Here is a 23,481-nt window from a genome sequence, read left to right as displayed (position 1 = left end):
AAGGATTATTATTATTATTATTATTATTACTCTCGTTTGAAACCACATGTGCCAAGTGTGAAAATGAGATGTTCTTTATTTCCCTGAAATCAACTGCATCAAAGCCTAAATGTGTTTGTCTTTCTTTTGCAGAAATAAGAGATGGAAATCTAAAAGCCATTTTAGGACTGTTTTTTAGTTTATCCCGTTACAAGCAGCAGCAGCAGTATTACCAGTCTCTGGCAGAGCTTCAAAACCAGGTGTCCCACCAGTCAGCAGCCTCTGTCCCCGTCTGTCAGCAGAGAACACAGCAAGACATGCAGTCCAGGTATGTCACCCACCAACTCACCTGGACCCAAACTCACCAGAAAAAAAAATCCACAACACATGCAAAATGTGAATGCTCTGCTTTCAGTTGGACTACTTTGGGAAGTGTGGGCATTTTGTGCTATCAACGATATCTTGACATTTGCTCAACATTGCCATCCAACCTCCCCACTCCTCCACGAACAAACTCTCTCTCTCTCTCTCTCTCTCTCACTCTGTCTCTGTCTCACACTCACACAAACACACAGCATAACTAAATCAACTAAGGATATTTAGATTATAGCATAGAACACTTTGGTATTCAAACAGTTCAAGATAGATAAGTCCAACCCAGAGCTAAAGTGGGGGCTGTAAAGGCGTCAACACTGGCATGTTAAAACTTTAATTTTACCAAATAATTTTAAAGTGTACAGTATTTTGCAGTAGTGATTGACATGTCACAGCGAGTGCTCCAGATTTGCTTTATGTCTCAGTTTTATCTTCCATCATGAATGCCACTGAACAAGAGAATGTTCGTTTAGATCGTAATCAGGAAGAAGAAAGATTTATGTTAACTGTTGGAAGATGGCATTATCTATTATTGTCTGTCTCCTAAACTCTGAGAATAATGTTTGTTTTCCTTTATCTCCCTAAATTTAAACTCAATTGATATCTTATTCCCCCCCGGCCTGCCATGCACCTTCTCTGGTTGAGAGCGTGAGCTGTCAATTTTGCATTATCCTGTGCATTGTTTTTCTAAGTTACAACAATCCCCCCTCTTTTTTTTGCTATTAAATCTTTTAACGTTACAGGGTATTGCAAGCAGATTTATATCATTATTAATAAATGTTCTAGCAGTTAAGAGGGACAATAAAAAGATGTTCTTGTTATAAAGCACTGTGAGGCTACCCATCAATGTATGGGCTGAAAGGCTGTTCATTGACAGTGGCCCATCAGCCTGACTACATTGCTCCCAGCTAGCGATACAGCTTCACATTCAGCTAATAACACGACAGCTCTATTAGCTTCAACAATGCAGTTAGACCAACCTTATACAACTGTAGAAAACATTGGGAAGAGTGACTGTCTTCAGTCTGACCGGGTGAAAATAATACATGGGGAGGCACTCAACTAGTTCAATATAAATCATGGGATCATATTTATCCCAGTTATCTACAAAAATCCCACATTTTGAAAAGTCACCACCATCTAAAGCATCGTTGCAACTCTGAGCATCAGTGAATATCCAAAGAAACTAAACTCAAGCGCTGCCTTTCTGCATCTGCAGTCGAACACTTCACTCTCGAGTGTGACTGAACTGCTGATTGCTGATGGTGAAAGGTGGTGAAATTGAGCTGATAAATTGTTGTACAATTTCAGTGATCTGAAGCTGATTCAGCAGCATACACTATCACAGTAGCTGCACTGAGCTGCACTGGAACTGTACTTTGCGAAATGACATTTGGCTTATTTGGAACTGATTATGTGGAAATTTGGCTGACGGTTTGTCTGCTGAAACCTTTAACTTTCTAATCCTTATGCGAGACAGCACAAATGTAACTGACTTCAGTTCGGCTTTAATCCACATATGTTTCCCCTTAGAACCTGGATGGCTGATAGTTGGTCATCACTACAAGTTTATTTAGCTGACTCTGATAATAAAATGTGAGCACGACCATCACTGAGAAATAACTCCCGATATAATATACTTATTGAATATTTATTCCTGTCCATTACACTAAATAGTAAGTTACACATAACTTACTATTTATAAATGGAATCTTGTTGTTGTTGTTGTTGTTACACATGTCACTTTCAGACTGAAAACTGCACTACAATGAATGGCTTTGATAAATGAACACACTTTCAGGATACCTATTTTGATTTTTGCACAATTTTCCTTCACTGAGCTCCCACGGCTGCTTAGCAATCGGTAATCACAGTCAAATTGGATTTTAAAGGATTTAGAGCCTGTTATAGTCCATGGTGATTTAGAAGCCGGCCACAGAATGGGGATGACAGCTCAGTTTTGCACCAGCGAAGCAGGTCAGTCAGTGTTTGACCTAGTCATGGGCTGAGGTTTGAAAAAAAACCCCACAACTTTAAAGATGAGCCACCAGTCATTGTAAAACTGCCAGTTTCAAAGCTTTTTTTTTGAGTTACTAGTTTTATTAATTAAAGTAAATACCACCATAAGTATCATCAGTCGACTGTCTCACCTCCGTGTGAAATTTCAACTTTTCACTGATGCAAGGAAGGTAGTTTGTTTGCTCTGGTCTGTGCGGACTGCAGGTTAACAGAACTCGTACAGTCAAATTATTTCAGGTAAGGCTACAGGTGCTTACTTCCCTCTGAACAATTTTCTCTCTTTACCCTCCTTCTGAAGGAGCCTTGTGGCATAATAACCAAATGACCATTGTTCTTCTGTGCGACTTGGCAAGATTAGCTTACTCTGCAAAGATCAATGATCAAGCCTGTGTGTGGGGAGGGGAGGTGGGGCGGGGGGGGGGGTGTGAGTGGTGCGGTGGTCATCACAATCTTTTGGCTGTGCTATTGACCGCAGCGACTCATTGAACATACAGGGACATAACTGATGTTTGTTAATACACTGCATTTCGAGCAAGATTTATTTATATTTTGCTTTTGTAAAAAAGTGCCAACTAAATCAGGTGCCAAATGAGAAATGACGGTATTATTTTTCCTTGTTAATATTGTGCTGCCAAAGCAAATATGTGACTAAGTTGTCATTAACCTTGAAGCGTCAGTCTAAAACAAGAGAAGAGAGACTGCTTCCGAGCAGCTTATGATTTACATTAACCCTTTCGCCTTGACCGGGTGTTTCAACCCAAGAAGCCAAAAGCTCTTAAGGGCAATTAGGAGGGCGAGAGCTCTTCTGTTAACAGCTTAAAGGAGGAAGTGAACGAACAGCTAAGAACACGTAAAACAGCTGAATGAGAAAGCAAATAAAAACAGAAGAGGATGTCCTGCTAATTCTGGTCCTGTGAGATGAAAAAGACAATGGGCCATGTTTTGTTTCATGAACATCCTCATGCACACCACTCTGCTCAGAATCTCTTGCTTCATGTTTATTTATGTATGATGTGTCTTGTGACTTGATTTTAATTGTTCATGGCTCAGCTATAATTCTCAGTTACAAATTTTCTAAATTAATCTGATTCAAATGTCTTGTGTATAAGTTAATTTGACGTGTAACTTTGACTCTTTTCCTTCTTTTCTCCCTTGTTATGCAGTCTGGCAGCCAGATATGCAACTCAGTCCAAACACACTGGAACTGCAGCAAATCAGAAAAAGTCTACTAGGTCAGCTGGTAATTCTTATTCACTGCCTGCCAGTTGTGTGGATGACACTTTGTAATTCGGTGTGGTACATGAAAGCGATTGGGTAGAAATTCCACCTCTGGTCTAGATTGACTCAAATTAACGTATCCTTTCAGATCATTCAAAATTGGTCAGATTCTTAATCAGTCTTTAATTTCAAAGCGGGTTTTCTGTAAGTTTCTTTCAAGAACCTACAAAAAACAGGCTTTGGAGTTAAAAGGGGATTTAATTGGCCAAATTTTGCACTCTCTGAAATGCACTGCAAATAGAATAAATCTAAACCCAGGTGGAATTTTATCCCAGGTAACTTGCTTCACTGTTAGAGTAAGAAAGAAAAAGTTTTGAACCTTGCATCTAATTTTTAACAAAAAATAATAATTAATGCTTTTTGCGCAACCATTTTCCTCTCCAACAAAAGAGACTGAAGAGCTTAGGTTAGAAAATTGTAATTTAAGTACTTAAGTTATTCCCTTTGTCATCATTCTGAGTCACTGAGGATCAAATGACTAAGTACATAGTTCCTAGCACTGTTTAATAATACACAGCTAGACTATTATCTTAGAAATACAGTGCTTGGTTATTTAAATAATAAATGTAGAATTCAATAGTTTGATGGATTGAAGCATCAGATTCTAAGAGCAATTGAAGCGTTTGATTCATAGCCACGTGATATTAAAATAGCCTGAATCCTAAACCGTAACATAAAGAAAGATTAGAATTCGTTGACCCGAATCGTCTCAAAAAGCTTGATAAATTGACAGTACGATTGTCAGAGGGAAAAGAATAAAACAGATTCAACGTTGCTTTTATAAAAAAAGATTTGTTATTGGTTACTGAGTCACTGTCTGTAGCATTCCATTGAAAAGCTGTGCTTAATCATATCCTGTTGTGTATGTGTCACTCAGCACAACTCCTATACATCCCCATTCAGTTCTCCTTCATTGTGTGGAGCAGAGGAGTGAAGGTCCTCTGTGGTCTGTCAGATTAATTTAATGAAACAGATCGAATGGATTTCTACGTTTGTGTTGGTGCATACTTCTGGGAACCGGAGATTACTTGTATTCATGGTTCACTGTTGAGGTTAGCGCATGGACAGATGGTGCTGCGCAAGCGCTCTGCGTGCCTCTCAGGAGCAGCAAAGTCACAGTCCATAAACACTGAGAAGCAAATGGGAAATTGGACCTCAGTGAGTAATGACTGCACTACAACAAAATACATTTATAACTCACAGAAGAGTGGCATTAAAACGACTGCTTTGCACATTCATTTTCAGTCAACTGCTCAGATTAAAACAAACTAAAATCTGCTTTGTTTTATTTGCCGCAGCCTATTATAGAAACATTTCTTCAATAATAAAACCGTATTTTGCCAGGTGCAACCCTTGGGAACATGGAGTTGACTACACAGTATAAGGAAAGAAGCCAAACTTCAAATTCCACCTCTTTCTGCTTTGCCTTGCTGAGGTTTGCTGAGAGATACAGCATATCCTAATATGACACAATGCATATAAAATACCCACTGTGCAGTGCACCCACCTTTGTAATGTGCCATACCTTAAAGTATTCAGAAGGTGGCAGCAAGCCACTGTTTACAGCACATCCCATCAGTTGCCCCTTGCTGTTGTCTGAACTTTGTGCATTAAGTTGAATTTTATACTTTAATTTTGTACAGTTGAGAAAAATATTTTATATGGGCATTAAATTGGACGAATATATTGTGGAGAACATGGTGTGCATTCAATCTGGCCCCTTGTTCACTGGATACATAACCTGAATCATTTTATTGGAGAAAGGAAAGGACAGAAAAAGGACAAAGACGATGGAATTAACTATTGAGTAACTTTCCAATCTCCTCCTTGCTGGACAAGGAGGAAAGCAACTATAATTCTGGGATCCGGAGGTTTTAAACATCTTTTTTGCACCGAACAATGACATTCAATGATTCCCAGGTCAGATCTAGCACAGGTCAGCTACCCTGTAAATGGTACATTGCTCTTAACAAAGTGCTTAAACACCAGCTTCAGAAAAGCACCAGAATGACATTTTGATTTCCCAACCTGTCGATCAATATAAGATCAGCGAATTAGTGCTCATTGTGCTGTGGAGGGGATTCCACTGGGACATGGGTAGGGAACAGCCCCAAGACTACCCCTCCTGGGAAGCTTCACAGACGAGGAGACTTTTGCCAGACTGGTCCAAGCTGGAGCTGAACTCGGTTGTTGCTGTAACAGGACTGTATCCATCCAGCTCACTATGGAACCCTGTCTCCTTACAGCTTTTGCTGTAAGGATGCCTAAATTGTGAGATGCTACTTGCTGTCAGATAGAGGTGAGATGAGAAATGTAATGGAGTTGCTAAGATCAGGACATTTGAAACAAGCTTTATATATATCTATATATCCACATATATACATAGTGGTATGGATTTACAAACACATTGAAATGAATAGAGTCGGGGATATTTTTTCTGCGCTTAGATGCCTAGAAAGAAAGAAAAGGAAAAGTCACCGGCTTTGGAATAAGTCAGATTTGCTTTATTGGAAGGTAATGAGGATTTTTTTAAAAAAGGTACCACAGGCATTTTATTAATCAGGTTAATGTGTTCATAATAACTAATAAAAGCTGTCCTCTGACCTTCTCCAACTTTCCCTGAAATGATAAGCTTTTTGTGTGCTATTCTTTTTGTTTCTGAAATATTACAAGATGTGTAAATAAATCACTTAAAGTGGAGAAATTCCAAATCTGCAGCTTTTAGCTGAAAAAAGCAAAACCCGTACTTGTGATTGTTTAAGAATTAAATTCTATTACAAGGCTCCTCAAACCGTGTATCTATCTGTGGTAAGAGTCACATTTGAACCGGACCTTGTTAGATTAGATTATACAAACAATTCCATTTGAAGTGTCGATGCACCTCGCATAATCTTGATCGGAAAATGTGGACGACACAAGGCAAATATTGACCGTACAGAGAAAAGCTTTCAAAAGCTTATATTGATATAGTTGGGTAAGAAAGTTTCCATGAACTTCAAAAAGCTGATATGAGCTTAGAACAGACACTGGCAGCAGTGGAGTTGGAAACTGTAACTAGCATTAATGATTAAGTGTAACAAGACTGTCCAGTGAGGGGAGGAAAGAACAATTCTACAGCCCCCCACCCCCATTCTAACAATCTGACTTTACAGTTTGCTCTTGCCTCTCTCTGCTGTGTACAATTACTGTGGAAGACTCAAGCTTCCATTGCTTTGCAGGCTTCCTGGACCCTCTAGGGTGTCAGCTGCAGGCAGCAGTACCAAGGTCCAAACAACCACCAACCTGAACAGAAGAAGTCAAAGTTTTAACAGCATTGACAAGAACAAACCTCCGCAGTATGTAATCAGCAACGAAAAAGGTAAAGTCTTTTGTATATTTTCTTTACCCCTTGTGTGCTAAATATTTTCTGATCATGCAGCAAATGTGCATCTGTGCTAATGTATCATTTATAACCCATGGGTCTCTTAAGATGTCAGAAGCCATGAACAAAACAATACTGTTTAAACGCCACAGAAATGATTTTCAAGATTGTGGTTCTCCCCATTCACAGTGCGTGCAAGTGTTGCTGTTATTGTACAACTCACTCATACACACTATGAATGTAGCCATGGATCCAACTATACCTTACTTTTCACTCTGCTTTACCATAAAACGACACAGTATATTGCGCAATGTGGTTGCCCATGTATATTATTCATGCAAACATGACACAAGGCCCCCCTCTATAACAACTCACCCGTAAACCAAAAGATTGTTGGTTCAAGCCCCGTGTAAGGACTTCGAACTCACAGACTAGGCTAACACTCCAGCACAATACTGGGGGCTGCTGCATTTTCAGAGGTTCCATCCTTCAGTTAAGACATTAAACCAAGGTCAAAAATTGGAGTATGTAGATACAAACTGAGTCTTGTTGCCCACAGTTTTGCATTTAGAAACCAAACCTACCTCAAAGTAGAGCCCTTTCCTCCAGATCACTTGCATGTTTATTCAGGCAGGTTTTCTGTTTAATAGTAAATACTCTTATTGCGACCTGCAACCTCCAAGCATAATTGATGACTCTTCAAACAACATGAAAGATTTACTGTTTTCATTCATGATGATTTACAGCATGAGAGAAAAATGTGCAAATGCCTTTCATTATTGGCGTTCTTTAAACCTGCTCAACTGTGCTGATGGCTTTTAGTATTGGACATACATTTAATTCAGCTCAATGTCTACTCAAGAGACCATTTCGAAGCTGAACTGCAAAGCCAAATCGAGATGGCAGCACATTCTATACATCAACAGTAATGGCACCGGAAACTTGGCAAGACTGAATGTGATTGAAAAGCAGATTTAGACCAGAGCACATTCTAACACTGTTTCTAATACAGAATGTGTAGGTGCCAATCTCAACAATGAGGCCACTTTTTTAAAAAAAGAAAAATACCCATTTGAAAGAACATCGATTAACTTCAATGAACTTTTACCTTCTTGTTTTATAAAAGAAAACATACTTTTGTAGAAACACTGATATCATTCAGGGGAAAATAGAGATGCCTAATCTGGAAGTTCTTTAAACAGAGGAGTTTAACTAGAAGGTTACCAGTTATGGGCAGAGTTCCAAAGCACCATTTCCATTTGCTAATGTTGAGATAATCAATTACTGCTGATGAACCGCGAGTGCAGAGTAACTAATATTTAGAAGAGACATTTGGCGTCTAAACCTTCGAATCCCATTTCTACCACATTGGAGACGGGGCAATCTAAGCATAGTTATTGCCACATTTGGTATGTGCTTATCAGGATTCAATTATATGCATATGTAACCCTTAGACAATCAAATGTCTATACCAAAGCCAAGGTCAGCCCACAGTGCAATGTTGAACAGCTAGAAACAATTGCAGTGAGGGTGGGTTGGGAATGCAACTATGAAGCTAACGGTCCAAGTTTATGCTTAAATATCTGAAACCCTACCAGATTTCACCTCTCTTAAAACAGTCCCAGAACCACCATACTTAATGTGTTAGCGAGATTCCTGTGAGCCTTGCTTTCAAGACTGATGTTACAATCAGTCTAATAGCAAAACACAAATTACCACCGAAAGGCAGAGACCACAGCACAGCACAAATTGTACATGCTTATTCGACAGCTTTAGTGGGAAACAGTTCTGCAAGTCCTTTTATCCTTTCACTCTCTATATGTGTAATTATGTATTTGGCAGCTTTTACTCACTTGACATTGCAACCCTTTAGTTCTGCTTTACAAACGCTGCAAAGTCTCAGCAGCGTTTTAGACAGTTAAATAGGGTGGTTATTGTTTTTTGCCGTCCTGATGTGAGATGAATTGAGTTCTACAAATTCCCAGCAACTGGGTTTAGGAGTAAACTAGGACATTCTCCTTTCATTTCTGGGACACATCTCCTCACTCGGCTGGATGTAAAGATCTAAGAAGCCTCAACCCAGAGCTGAAGTGACGGGTCCTTAGTAAAACAAAAGGTGCTGCTCAGAAAGCCTGCAGATCCTAGAAATCCGGCCCAAAAGTGGGAAATGTCAGCAATGCGTAGCACTTTGTCTGAAAGATTACGAGTCAAAATTATTGCATGTGATATTATCGTTGGTGATAACATTATATGCCACAGTTTTGATATCACTTGTGATACCATTGGAAATAAGCATTATATTGATGTCGTTAAAAAACACATTCTGCTATTGTGGTGAGCCTTAGAGATGAATCCCACCCCATCGTGGGGTCACTGATAACTTCAATATCGATCTCTTTGGACCACAATGTTCATTGCTGCGATAATTATCACCAGCGATAGTATCACAAGCTGACGTTTTGCCCCTCTTGGGTTTTGAAGTTTTGAGTTCACGATTCAACATTCATTCAGCAGTCTTACTCAGAGAACCACAAGGAGGGACAGTGTGTCATCAACATGTCACACTGCTGCTGTAGGTCTCACAAATACAAAGCGTTTCAGCAAAGGTGTATTGTCACAGTAACTAACCCGGGAATACTTGATGCTGACACTCGGTCCCTTGCCTTGATGAAAAATCAACTCAAGATGTGAAAGAAAACAAAAAAAACTGTATGAAAACGTTGAAATTCCCAGGGAACATTGATCCTGGGAATTAATGTTACCACCGACTAAGTATCCAACAGATATGAAAGTCCAGATGGATGTGATGAGATTGTAATGACAGTACAGTGCTTAGAGAGTCTAAAATGATGTTTAAGTTTGGCAGTAATTGAATAAAGGATCTGAGAATGTTGGCTGGATACATGTTCTGTTCTCACAGTATTCAACCAGAGGAAACCTGACCTTGATGGACACCGCACTCCCATTCAGTGATAAATGCTTATATTAACTGCCCCCTGGGCACACTAAATAAATATTTGGATTTGCAGCAAGACCCCCAGATGAATGTTAAGCAATCGTTATTGTGTGTTATGTGGCGTTCAGAATCACAGTATATGTGAATAGTCATTCATCAAAGTGCTGTTACACTTCTGGCTTTTCAGTTAAGCATTTATATCACAGTGTTTTGCACACGGCAGCTTTCTCTCTTGTTTCTTGAAGGATGTGAAAATCCCAACCACCAGCCATTATAAAACAGCTGATGTTTTGTCATTCAATGTTTTTTTGCTTGTCCCTGACATCTGTGTAAAAAGAAACAATGTTTAAAAGAGTTGGGAAAGATGATGAATTGTTTGCTCATAACTTGTGCGGTGTTATTAAATCATTTTAACTTCAGCAGAAAGGCTGACAGACACTTGTCCTTTCAAAAGTGACACAAGCCTTCCTGGAAGGTGTCGCTTCCGTCTGTCACACAAACAATTCACAACTTCTTGCTTCCCCTTACGTTTTCATACTTACAGTGCACACATGCAGGCATATTTACTGGAATTGCTAAGCCCAGTCCACACAAATGTAGTTGAGGAGTCTTAGCATGAAAATTACAAACAGTAAGCAATTTATCCAGGAGGAAACGTATTGTACCTTTTAAACCAATTTAAAGCCAGACTATTCTGAAATGCAGCATTCAATACAGATTTGAATGCTCTGATTCTACCTTACCGTTGTTTCTTCACTCTCACACGACAGTAAGAGCCAGTGAAGGGTTGCCAGCTCTCATGTTGCTGCCCAGTGGAAGCAGAATACCAACAATCCTGCCTTATGCTAACTAAACAACCTAACGGAGAGAAAAAAGTTACTTGCTGTTACCCATTGACAATATCCAGCTTTTCCGCTTCGGTTAACTCTTTGGTAATTATATAAATAAATTTTTTACACTGGAATTGGTCTGTGGACAGTGCTGTTAGAACATCTTCTCCTTTTGTGGTTCTGAGTAAGCACTGCCAATGACTGTTGCATTGTGAACTCTAAAGACGTGTCATACTCCAAACATCCAGTCAACGGGGGTCCAAACTGCAGTTTGTGATATTATCACTGAAAAGTACACAAAGCATCCTAGAATGAAATTTGAAAGAAGTGCTTTTTGACTTTGATGAAGAACTGAAAGAATGCAATCCAGTTATTTCAACAAGTGTAAACCAGAGGAAAAAGTAGAAAAAAAAATCTCTTAAACCTTTGGCTTCAAAATACAATGATGTTGATGGTTAACAATAGCTTGCAGATAGTTCTAAATGAGTGAACAGCCAATTGCTTTCATTGAACCATAGATGGATACGTTTTGGAACCACAAGACATAATGCCTCACTTTACTCTCTATTTACTGCATTTAACTGCAGAGTGGATGATTATTTTTGCAGCGTTCAGCTGCTGCGAAACCGATGCCGACAGTTCAGTTCCTTGTTTGTTTCTTTCCAGAAGTAGCATCAGGTGAGGAGTAAAGAGCAGCCATTAGGAACAGGAACTGTGGCTGATTGAACAGGGTCCGCAGTGTGCAAGCCTGACCAGCTGTGTGGCATGACGCCAGAGTGCAAAATGAAATGATGTTGAATATCGTGAGCAGTTTGACGGAAAGCTGAGGTTTTTTTTTGTTACACTGCTGCAGGATGTAGTTGTAAATTAATTGTTTTCCTCTGTGTAATGTCCGTCTGATGAGGGACTACAGCTGGTATGTCAAAGGGGAAAACCCAGCATAATTTTGAGAAAGCCTCGGTTAAATAATAGTAATAATAACCCTTGCATTTGATGTTAGTACCTTTCGAGTCAGGAAGACATCTCAAAGTGCTTCACAGGGTATTCTGTAAAGTGTAGTGACTGTGCATTTTATAGATGAAAATGGAAAAGTAACACTGAATTCTCCCCACTTTAAATGCTGGATTTACATCTTCAAGACTGAGGTGGATAGCTATTTATCAGATCAGGGTATTGAGGGATATAGGCAAGGGTGGGCGATTAGACTTGAGGTACAGATCAGCCATGATCTTATAGAATGGTGGAACAAGCTCGAGGGGCTGAATGGCCTACTCCTGTTTCTATGATTCGATTCCACGTGATTAGCAGCACTCAATTGCGTCATTTTTCCTATCGACTTTAGCTGAGCAGTGATGATGGTGCGGTCTATGTAAATGCAGCCCCCTCCAATGCTCTTGAGTCATCGTGAAGCCTTAAAGACTAGAAGGCTGGAGATTGGAATCAGTCTCAGTCAGATCAGCAGTTAGAGTGCTGGCTTCAGGTTAGGAAAGAGAAAATGAACATGTTTCCCACTCTTGATCGCTACCCAGAGACAGCTGCTGAAAGTTGCATGCATGTGGCATCAGGCGAGGATGGGATCAAGCTCTGCTGTAATGCCCCCACAATAAGCTGTCAACATTCATTGTCACGGCTCACACATCTATAAGGGCCTCAGGGGCTAAGAAGCAGAAGGTGACTGGGACCCTTGAAAACATCCCCTGGAAGAAGTAAAAATGAGTCCTTTCCCTGAGAAAAGGCTAGACTTTGTGTGAAGATAATAACCAACAAGCTTTTCAACAACCAAACCCAAATCAAACTGTTGTTCTGACACCTGACTCCTGGATGTGAGTCCCCACACAAAATAAACACATCACCTTGATTGGATCTGCAAGCAAGGTATATTAACAGGAACTTGTGCTTGTTGAGCACTTCAAATGGGGATGGGGATGCAGAAGAAAGACTTCATGTTAAAGGAGCATCCTTGGATGTACAATATTGAAAGGTACAATATCTATAGCATCTAGAACAACAACTTGCATTTATATAGTGCCCTTCAGATGGGGCAGCATCTCAGAATGCTTGCATGAAGGGAGCAGTAGATATTCAGGTTCTATACGCAAACCTCTGGAACTCCTCTTTACGTTCCGTCTTACCTCCCTCTATCTGTCTTTAAGTCCCACCTTAAAACCTGTAATATTTCCATGAATGTTACAATGCCTGTGATTGCTAGTATTTACCATCAATAAGCTCCATATACAGTTCTGTTATATTCCGACTGTTTCTGCAGTCCAGTGCTGACAGTAATATGATCTTTATTGATACTTCAGTGAGCTTTAAGCTACAGGATTTGGCTGTTGTTCTGTGATGAGAGTACCCTGCTCCTGTAACTGTTTTTGCTAAGGCCCATCACATTGGAGACAATAACATCAGTGAGGCGAACACAAACATAAAGTGATCATCTCCTCTGTGCACTTTTCTAGCAAATGGCCAGAGTTTATTTTCTTTCAGTTCAAAAGTACAGATCAGCCAGTTCAAAGTATGCACCTCCTAATCAGCTGCCGTATGTTGATGTTTTATTTTGTAATTTGCAAATCATTTTGAAAGTTATTTTTAAAAAAATAAGCTGAAGATTTCGGAATAGTTACCATGTGAGCATTATGGTTGAGGTGGCTCTCTTTGTGGGTAGTCTAAGTATTCTGGGTCTACTTTTAACATATTTCACATTGTTGGTGTGCTCACAGTAAGGCACTTATAACCACAAGAATTTTCATTGAGCTTTGCCTCTTCCTCAAAGGCACACAGTTGAATTTATATGGAACGGCTTTAGGATTTCTGAATCATGCCAGTTTTTCATCTGTCTTTTGCAGCTGAGAAATACCTTTGAGCATTCGTTTGAACCCCACTGGTGGTAGGTAAGACAGGTTAATGACATGAACACACAATTGTGGCAGCTTTGCTGTCTCCAGCAGCTTTTGTGCTGAAATGTGGGACAAAGCGCTGACACCTCCTGCTTTAATTAGCTTGTGAGCCACCTTCCAGAATAGATCCTATTGCAGGCTTTGCTCTAGTTGTGCGTAGATGGATTGCATAAGGAAACTCTCAAATTCATGCAGTGTGGCTCTCTCTGCCTCCACCCTCAACTCCAGGACTACTGGCAACCTGACTGACTGCCTGTCTGACATCAAGTCCTGGATGAGGGACAAATTTCTCCAACTGAACATCAGCAAGACCGAGGCCCTCCTGATTGGCTCTCGCCAACGCCTCCGCACCTCGGGCGCTGGCAGCATCAGCCTCCACGGCTGCACACTCAACCTCACTGAGCCAGTCAGGAACATGGGTGTCTTGTTTGACCCTGAACTGTCCTTTCTCCCCCACATCCGCGCCATGACCGGCACTGCCTACCACCACCTCCGCAACATTGCCAGACTCTGCCACTGCCTCACCCCTCAGGCTGCCGAAACCCTCACCCACGCATTTGTCACATCAAGGCTCGATTATGGAAACTCCCTCCTCATCGGCCTTCCCAACTCTTCCCTTCACAAGCTCCAGATCATCTAAAACTCTGCAGCTCCTGTACTTTTGTGCATCAGGCTCCGTGACCCCATCGCTCCCACCCTCGCTCGACTCCACTGGCTCCCCATCCCCCAGAGGATCGAATTCAAGATCCTTGTCCTCACTTTCAAGACTATCCATGGCCTTGCCCCCTCCTACCTCTCTGACCTGCTGACTCCCTACCAACCTGCCCCGCTCCCTCTGTTCAGTGGGCTCCGGTCTGCTCCATGTCTCCCGCCCGACCCGCCCTACCATCGGTGGCCGGGCTTTCTGCCTCTCTGCCCTCACACTCTGGAACTTCATCCTACAGTCCCTTCGCCTCGTTTCCTCCCTTGCCTCCTTCACGGCCAGTCTCAAGACCCTTCTCTTCGATCGTGCCTTCAGTCGCCCTCCCATCTCTCTGCCTTTCCTCCCCCTCCCCCACCCCTCCCCCTTGCTCAGGTCCTGACCCCTGACTGTCCAGCGCCTTGGGACGTCCTCCCTACTTGAAAGGCGCTCTATAAATATAATGTTGTTGTTGTGTTCTCGGAAACTTGTTCTAAGACTATGGGAACTTCCTGGGTAACCACCACACCAGTCAATCAAAATATATAAAGACCAAAACCTATTTATAATTCTGTTTAATCTTGTTCGTTCCAAGCAGTTTTGCATTGCTGTTCTACTGCCATTCACATGGGAAGCTTAATTGCTTCAATCAAATATTGGAAACTGTGACGTGTACTTTTAAGATTATTTTGGTCAATGATCATTATCATTTGAATTATCAAATTGCAGCCCCTCTCTAAGCTTGTTTGGGGTGACTGTTGGAAACTCAAGACATTTAGTCCATAAACTTGTTTGATAAGAAGCTCTGAACTCTCAGCAGCGGTGCTGTTAAAAGGTAATCAAGAAAGCTACTTACTAATAATAATATTAATCCTTGCATTTGACATAGCGCCTTATCATGTCTTCGAGACGTCTCAAAGCACTTTACAAAATCGACTGTGTATTTAGTGAGCAAAATACTTCTGCACAAATATTCGAGTCACAGTTACAGCTGATGCTTGGGATTCAGTGGGCAGATAAAAACCCAATCTCTTTTTGGTTCTTCCTGATATCGTCAGGAAAGGTGCTAGTAATAAATGCGTCTGCCTGCATTTTTAAGAAATCAGACAGAACTAAATGTCAAGCTTCTCAGTCAATAGATTGCTCTCCACTGGCAACCGTCAATATTTAGCAACTGCAAGTACCTAGTTTTCTACTTGAATGGTTTCCGCTAATGTCCACAGTCTGAGATGAAGATGTCGAGCTTTTGCTTCTTGTTGCAGAATTTCAATGCAGTGTTATTTCAGATATTACAAACAGCATTGTGCCAGATAAATTATGTGAAAATGCCATGGCTTGGAGAAGCACGCACATAGCGGGTTCTGTTTTCTTGGTGCTTTTCATCACAGGATTTAATTTCTTCTTCCCAAGGCACTGGAGTGGGGGCGGTGGGGTTGAGGGGGAAGATGGGTGGAGTAAAATTCCACTTGGGTCTGTAATTACTTTATTAATGTAGCATTCCAGAATATACATAATTTGACAAATTGTTGAATTCAGTTTTAAAATAAACAAACAGCTTCATTAATAAGGCCATTTTTAAATCATTTGCCAAACCTTGTACGCTCTGACATACTACATAAATAGAGTAAATCTAAACCCAACTGGAATGTCTCACCTATGATGTTTCCTTGTTTTAGTACATTGCAGCACAAAACTCAAAATCAATTCTGGGAACATTTAATTCTTGTTAAACTCAATTTTTGTAGCATAACCCATCTATTAATAGATGTTTATCCCTGTTCAGGTGAAAAGAGAGTTAATCACTTTTTCATTTGAAAATTGAACTCGATTTTATGGAAGTCTCCAAAGTAGTATTCAGTAAAGTCTCCTGTTTTTATCTGCTATTTGGTGCAGTCTTTTCAAGTCACTGCCATGTTGATTAACAGGATACTTTTAACATTTGAATTGATGGAAGGCATTAATTTCTCAGCAAGACTGAGAGAATATTCTTTATATCAAGAACTCAATGCTTTGCTAGAGATCTCTTTGGCTGTATGATTAAACAAAGCAATTTCTAATGATATCCTGAAATGATTGACTTTGCTGTTGATAGGGAAATATATTTTCTTCCCAGCTGCGATACACTAATTGTAGATTTTAACACCTCGGGTACTCTTTGTTATGCAGTAATCTGATTAAATACCATTACATGTTTCCACTGAGCTCTCGCACTGCGCTCTAGTATCATTAACTAACCTTATGTCACAAGCAAAATACAGTGGTAATTTTTAACTTAGCTGTGAAACAGTTTTGTGTGGTTAACAGCAAGCAGTTAACAAATCTGTTACAGTATCAGCAGTTTTACATAATCATGACGGATGTGCATGTGTGCAGTGTAGCTATATCCACAAAAAGACACTCCAGAAGATGGGGGTCATGTTTTTTTTTACCTCACACTGGTTTCCTCCCAGTTAATGTGTGATTGTTTGATAAAAAGATCAAGGTAAGTGTGAACATTAGCGACTAATCTTCCAAGTCCCCAACGAATGTTGCTTCGAGTCGGTAACATATCTATAGTACAGACAGAGAGAAGGCAACTAATTATTTTTAAACAGGCGTAAGGCTGGTAAAGAAGAGCACTGCATCTTTTTAGCGAAGTTGGAATGTTAAGATGAATCTGTGTCTTTGGCGTTTGAAGGAAAGGATTTGATGTTGAATTAAGAGCTATGTTTACTCTTTGTTTTCAGAGTTACCTAAAGGTCCACCACAGGCAGGAGGCATGAATGGAAATGTGCAGTCAGCTACCAGCAGTGGGCAGCAGCAGCAGCAGCAGCAACTCTCTGCCATCCCTCCTCCAAGCACCAATAAATCCTGGCGTAGTAAATCGATGAATGTCAAGCACACTGCCACCTCATCCATGCTGAGTGTAAAGCAGCCCAGTCCTGTGACATCTCCAACCCCCTCCACTGACAGACTTAGACTCCCTCCACCAGAGACAGCAAAGGCCCCATCCAATGGACAAAAATCTATGTTGGAGAAATTTAAGTTGACTAGGACTTCATCAAGACCACCCATGATTCCAAGCGCAGGACCTACTGATGGTGGCAGAGACGAGGACATGTTCTCAGAGGGTGGGGAACTAGATGTTTGTAACAGTGCGATTAACAGTGGGGCATCTGCAACAAGTAGTCCAAAAACACAACTGAAGGGAACATCCCAAAGAATAGGGAGCAAAACTATTAGCAATAAAAAAACTCTATCACAAACGAAGGAGAAAGAGGAGAAAGACAAGGAGAAAAACAAAGGATTAAAAAGTGGCAAAGAAGAAAAGGAGAAAATGACTGAGGCGTCCAGAAAGAGCTCAAAAATTGCAAGCTTAATCCCCAAAGGAGGCAAACCTGTTGGAGTCAAAAAAGAAAGCTCAATCCCGGCTTCGAGTGGGATACCTAAACCAGGATTGAAAGTATCAACAGGAAAGCCAGCATTGGTGTCCTCACCCGGAGGAGCAAAAGATGCAGAAAAAGCTAGGACTGCAAAAGGAAGCCAGAGCCACCCATTACAGAAATCTCAGGCTGATGGCAAAGCCTCCAGCTCCAGTAGTATAGCTTCATTGGAGGGGAGAGGGGCAAGCCTGGCTTCTTCCCCAGCTTCCTCCTCAAGCACTGCTGCACTTTCGGCTTCCATGGTGATTAGTGGTGGACAGATGATCGGGAACACCAGCATAGTTGTCCAGCTCCCTCAGCCACAACAGCAATACAGCCATCCCAACACTGCCACTGTTGCCCCTTTCATGTACAAGTAAGTACTGGACAGTCTTCTGACACCAATAAAGTTGGGGAACTTTAAGCATGTAGTGTATGAAAACAGTTCAGATAACAAGTACACATGTCAACTTCACTTGTGGATTGATGATATTCTTTCTGTCAATATGGATGACTGGATGTATGAATAATAATAATAATCTCTGCATTCGATACAGAACCTTATCACGTCTTTGAGACGTCTCAAAGCGCTTCACAGAATATACTGTAAAGTGAATTGACTGTATATTTTGTGGGTGAGCAGCCAATTGCGCACACCAATTGCACACAATTCCGCACAGCAGCATCCCACAAACAGTCGTGGATTGAGTGACCAAATTATTATTTTAATAATATTGATAGATAATGTACATTTTGCTGCCCATAAACTGCCGTGGCTTATTTGAACGTGTGCTGACTTTAACTTATCTACTCCATATAGTATCTTACGTAGCTTTCCCTCCAAAAAGTCTCTTTTTGATCAAATCCTTGGTCATTCAGTTGTTCTTCGTAACTTATTCCTCTAACACTGAGTGTCAACATTATCAGCTTTGAAATACACGCTGGGAATCCATGTCTGGTTCCTCATCTTCAGGTACAAGACTGATATTCGATTACAGGCCCCAGCATGCAAACCAGATTTAACAGCGGCACAGTTTTAAAATGGCAGGTGCAGTCAAGCACAGCGTTGTTTGTGACCGAATTAGCAAGATATTATCAGCAAATGTTTTTCTTACTATATATTTAATTACCCCCTTCGCCACACCATTATTTCCTGACTGAGAGGGAAGCATGTGACTGCTTCCCAGATGTGTGCAAATATCGCCTCAATTAGACCACTGTGTGGTATACAATTATACAAGTAATGTACCTCCACACTGTGTCCTCACCAAGAAATTTGGAAGGACATTGTGGAAAATTGCAGGCATGAATCCACGTTGTATCATTCTGAGGTGCAAGTTGTTATCTCACTGGTTGCGGACACACTATGTAAATTCACACAAAGGGTTTTAAGGAAAGGGAAATAACTAATTCCAACCAAAACAAATCTTAAAATGTATACCACTAAACACAATTAAGGAAAGAAGCTCCATAACTTATGAAAGGAAGACATTTGTGTGTGTCTTGCTAAATAACACAGCACAGAATTGCAGCTTCCTGTGACCTTGCCATACTAAATAAGGTTAACATAGAATTAACATGGCACATTCATCAAACTTTTCTGCTTAGTTTAATACCTGTTTTATTCGATTCTGCGCTTATGGATTAGTGTTAACTGATTGTTCTGCCTCACTGGAATACTTATCAAACTAATGCGCTTTGATTGCTAATGACTTCACCACCACTAAGTCTATTTGCCTGGCTGCTACACAGCGGGAGTTTGCAGTGTTATCCTTTACCTTCACTTATTTTCAGGTTTCTTTGTGTTTTGTTGAGAGCCCTTTCTTTACAGTGAATAATTGCTCTTTCCCCACATTACTGTGTCAAATTGGCTGCCGTAGTCGCCTACAAAATACAGTCACAACACTGTATGGCAAATTCTGTGAAGAGCTTTAAGATGTCCTCCAAAAACTAAATGAGTTAGACCAAATGCAAAGGATATTATAGTTAATGCTTCATTGTGGAGGATAGCTGCTGCAATATTAACATTTTAAGATTGATTGCTGTGTATAAAAACGCATCAGGATGTCACTGAAGCAGACTGCAGTGCTGTTTTATATATTTTATTGAATTGCTTTCTCTTCGATCCACATGCAGATATTTAAATCTTGCTTTTAACTAGACACAGTCAACTGCTTGGACTTCATATTATGATGCTTAGGGATAACTTAAGTATATTTTCTTCCAAGATTACGATAAACACTACCCCTCTATGTCAAAGCAGATTGACTGTTTTAAAGCATTTAAAAGAATATTTATTTATGTCATATCTCTTCTTCCTGATTCACCCACTCTGGATCTGCTAGCTGTGTGAATGTCTTCATTGTGTATTTTATTTTATGGTGTTTACTACCTTGCTTTAAAACAATCTCAATGTTTTAGATGATAAGAAAATGTGAAAATAGCAAAGACCATTGAGTTTCTCCTTCCACTGGCCATCCAAGTATTACTGAGGAGCTGGTGTTTTTAAAAACAGAACAGGTACCATAAAGTGATGTGGGCCATTATCAAGCAGGACATTTTTTATTGAATCCTGCTGCTCGTGTCCTCTCTGCGAGCCTGCCATCCCCATCGTTGACCAGCTCCACTGGCTCCCTATCCCCCAGAAGATCAAGTTCAAGATCCTCATCCTCACTTTTAAATCCCTCCACAGTCTTGCCCCTCACTACATCTGTGACCTTCTCGAACCTTGCCAACCCACCCGCTCCCTCCACTCAGCAGGCGTCATGTCCCCGCTCTGTCCACCCCATCACCCGTGGTCGGATCTTCAGCTTTTCTGACCCCAACTCTCTGAAACTCTATCCCTTTGCCTCACCTGTTCCCTTGCCTCCTTCAAGGTCAGTCTCAAGACCTTCCTCTTTGACTGCATCTTCAGTCATTTTTCCACCCTGCCCTTCTCAAATCCAAACCTTGGACCTTGGGATGTCCTCCCGACATGAAAAGCACTATATAAACACCAATTTGTTATTATTGTTACTGTACTAATTTCAAGGTAAAAGTGAACTGCATAGTTGCAGTTAATACATTGCAAATCTATAGTTATTAACAGCAACGTACTGCAAATTAAACACACACCAAGGTTCTTCTGACTTTGCCATTACTAGCTCATTTCACTGCTTATTTCATCTTTTACAGCTGTTGAAAATTAAAACACCAACAGTCAGTGCACATTGAATGCCAGCCAATAACACAGTTTATTATAGGAAATAAAATAAACCCTTTCAGCAGTTTGGCAGTATTTGGCTGGACCAAATTTCAGTACATATAAGAACATTGACAGTAAACAGTAAAAGTTCAATATACTCTTTGTGGCACATTTTACTCAAAAACAAGTTCACAAGTCCAAGGGAAAACCACGATAGCCAAAGACTGGAGATATTTTTTAATATCGTTATCAAGAGTATAAATAACAAAGAAATAGTTGGCACATTATAGAAAAATTCGCACAAGGAATATTTACTTAAAATAACTGCATTAGAAGTCATTTCATGTCTTGTATGAATTTAGAACTTTACTGAGAAGCACGGATTAGTTTACAGGTCAGATCAGTCCAGTTACCATTGGCTCCTCAATCTATTTTGCACAGTTCTTTATATGTGAATTTGTCGTTTTGATTGTAAATATTGGATTGTGCAATCCGCAATTATCAGGCAGTTTTTAATTGGGATGCAGAGAGTAGATATTGTGCTTCTTTGTCAGATACTCTGCTGAAAATCATTTTAAAAGTTTACATTTTCAAAGACCATTCTACGAGTGCAGAATCAGAAAAAAATGGCTTTTGCTAACATTTTAAAAAGAAATTGGTGACCAAATTGACTGAGAAAGGTGAGGGAGAAATTATTTTCGCTAAATCAGGAGTGTTCAGCCCCAAACCTGTTACTAAAGTCAGCTTTAAAAGGACTAGGTTTCTGTTTAGCTGTATAAAGTGCTTTGAGATGTCATCGCGGAGTGAAAGAAGCTATAACAATGTAAATTGTTGCATTGAGGAAGCAGATCTTTAAAACGTGTGAGAGTTAGATGATGCAGGTGTTAGCAAACTATTTGACTTGAACCACAGCCACAAATTAGAGGAAAAGGCACAAAGTTAATTATCCTTAAAATGACTAGAGATTAGAAGAAACATTTTCCTTATCCACAGATTAATAAATATGTGGATCACACTCTCTAACCTAATGTAGAGGAACTTTCTCACAAGAGATTAAATACACAATGTAAAACAAAACACACGGTAGAGTTGAGACAACTCTACTCATTGTGGATCATAACATAACATAACATAACATGTAGGAGCAGGAGTAGGCCATTCAGCCTTTCTGGACTGCCCTGTCATTCAATCATGGCTGATCTTCTAATCTAACTCCAGCTAATAACCTGACCCTGCCTTATCCCCATATCCCTTAATCTCTTTTGCAATAATAAATCTATCTATCTCAGTCTTGAATATGTTCAAGGACTGAGCGTCAACAGCCCTTTGGGGTAGTGAGTTCCATACATTCACCACCCTTTGAGTGAAGAAGTTCTTCCTCAACTCAGTGCAAAAGGGTTGGCCTCTGATTTTAAGGTTGTGACCCCTGGTTTTAGTTTCTCCAACCAGGGGAAACAATCTCCCACTATCTACTCTATCATGTCCTTTGATGATCTTATAGGTTTCTATAAGATCCCCTCTAATTCTTCTATATTCTAGAGGATATAAGCCCAAATTGGTCAGCCTATCCTCGTAACTCATCCCCTTCATCCCTGGTACTAACCGAGTAAATCTACACTGCACCCCCTCCAAGGCAAGTACATCCTTCCTTAAATAAGGAGACCAAAACTGCACACAGTATTCCAGGTGTGGTCTCACCAGGGCTCTATACAGTTGCAGCAAGACTTCCCTACTCTTATACTCTAATCCTTTCATAATGAATGCTAACATACCGTTCGCCTTCCTAATTGCTGCTGCACCTGCAGACTAACTTTCTGTGATTGGTGTACAAGGGCACCCAAGTCCTTCTTTGGAGGAATCAAATTCCTCAAGGCATTTGATTCCTTTTTTTCTACTGGGGTATGGTTCCACAGGTGTCTAGTGTCCAGTCCAAGTAGCTATTAATAATGTACAAGCCTTGACCATGCGGTTTGACAGGCTATTCAACAGCTGGGCTTGATGTTGCTCTTACCCAGTGTCAACCCATAGGCATCTCCCATGGGGGCCAGAGGATGGTGATCAGGAGGTGGGTCACTGGCTCATTTTCTTCTTCACCACCCAGAGCACCGAGGCCTATTATAATCATCCCATCTCTGGTCTGCATGGCTCAACGTCTCACTGAATATACTCACTGAACCATTAGGGAGAGCATCTTCGCTCATGTTATGCCCCTGAGCACATTATCTGTAGAATTTAACTAGCGTTGAATAAAGTTAATGTATAATCATTTTCAATTAATACCCTAGAGTTTATGCTTGATTAATGGGGGATAGTTTTGCAGAGTTTTAACCCTTTGAAAGTCTTAGGTTTGACTGTCCACTTCCCTCAGGAGAGAATGAAATGGATTGAAAAGACAGTGTGAGTTTGTGGATTGAACTTGCTCTTTTGAATGGGAAATTTTGAATGGGAAATGAGCCAAACACCCCTTTTCTTTTTCCATATTTTCTTACAATACGAACTACGATATTTTCATTTTACTTCTC

General features: G+C 40.4%; 1 protein-coding gene across 2 annotated transcripts in view; it reads left to right on the top strand.

Annotated features, from left to right (window-relative positions):
- Positions 1–279: 279 nt before the first annotated feature.
- The window catches only part of nav3 (neuron navigator 3), a 128,813-nt gene continuing 105,611 nt past the window's right edge, over positions 280–23,481 (top strand). Inside the window, exons 1-3 of one of the 2 annotated variants that reach the window (XM_042334937.1) lie at positions 280–307; positions 6,870–7,009; positions 17,101–18,151. In XM_042334937.1, the coding sequence (XP_042190871.1) occupies positions 297–307; positions 6,870–7,009; positions 17,101–18,151 (1,202 nt within the window). In that variant the 5' untranslated portion in view covers positions 280–296. Of the gene's footprint in view, positions 308–6,818; positions 7,010–17,100; positions 18,152–23,481 lie in introns of those variants that run through there. The other variant, XM_042334938.1, reaches the window with a different exon arrangement.

This window comes from Callorhinchus milii, unplaced genomic scaffold, assembly GCF_018977255.1.
Source record: "Callorhinchus milii isolate IMCB2004 unplaced genomic scaffold, IMCB_Cmil_1.0 Scaffold5, whole genome shotgun sequence".
Classification (NCBI taxonomy): Eukaryota; Metazoa; Chordata; class Chondrichthyes; order Chimaeriformes; family Callorhinchidae; genus Callorhinchus; species Callorhinchus milii.
The sequence above is the reverse complement of the archived record's forward strand: the minus strand, read 5'-3'. Positions and strand labels throughout refer to the sequence as shown.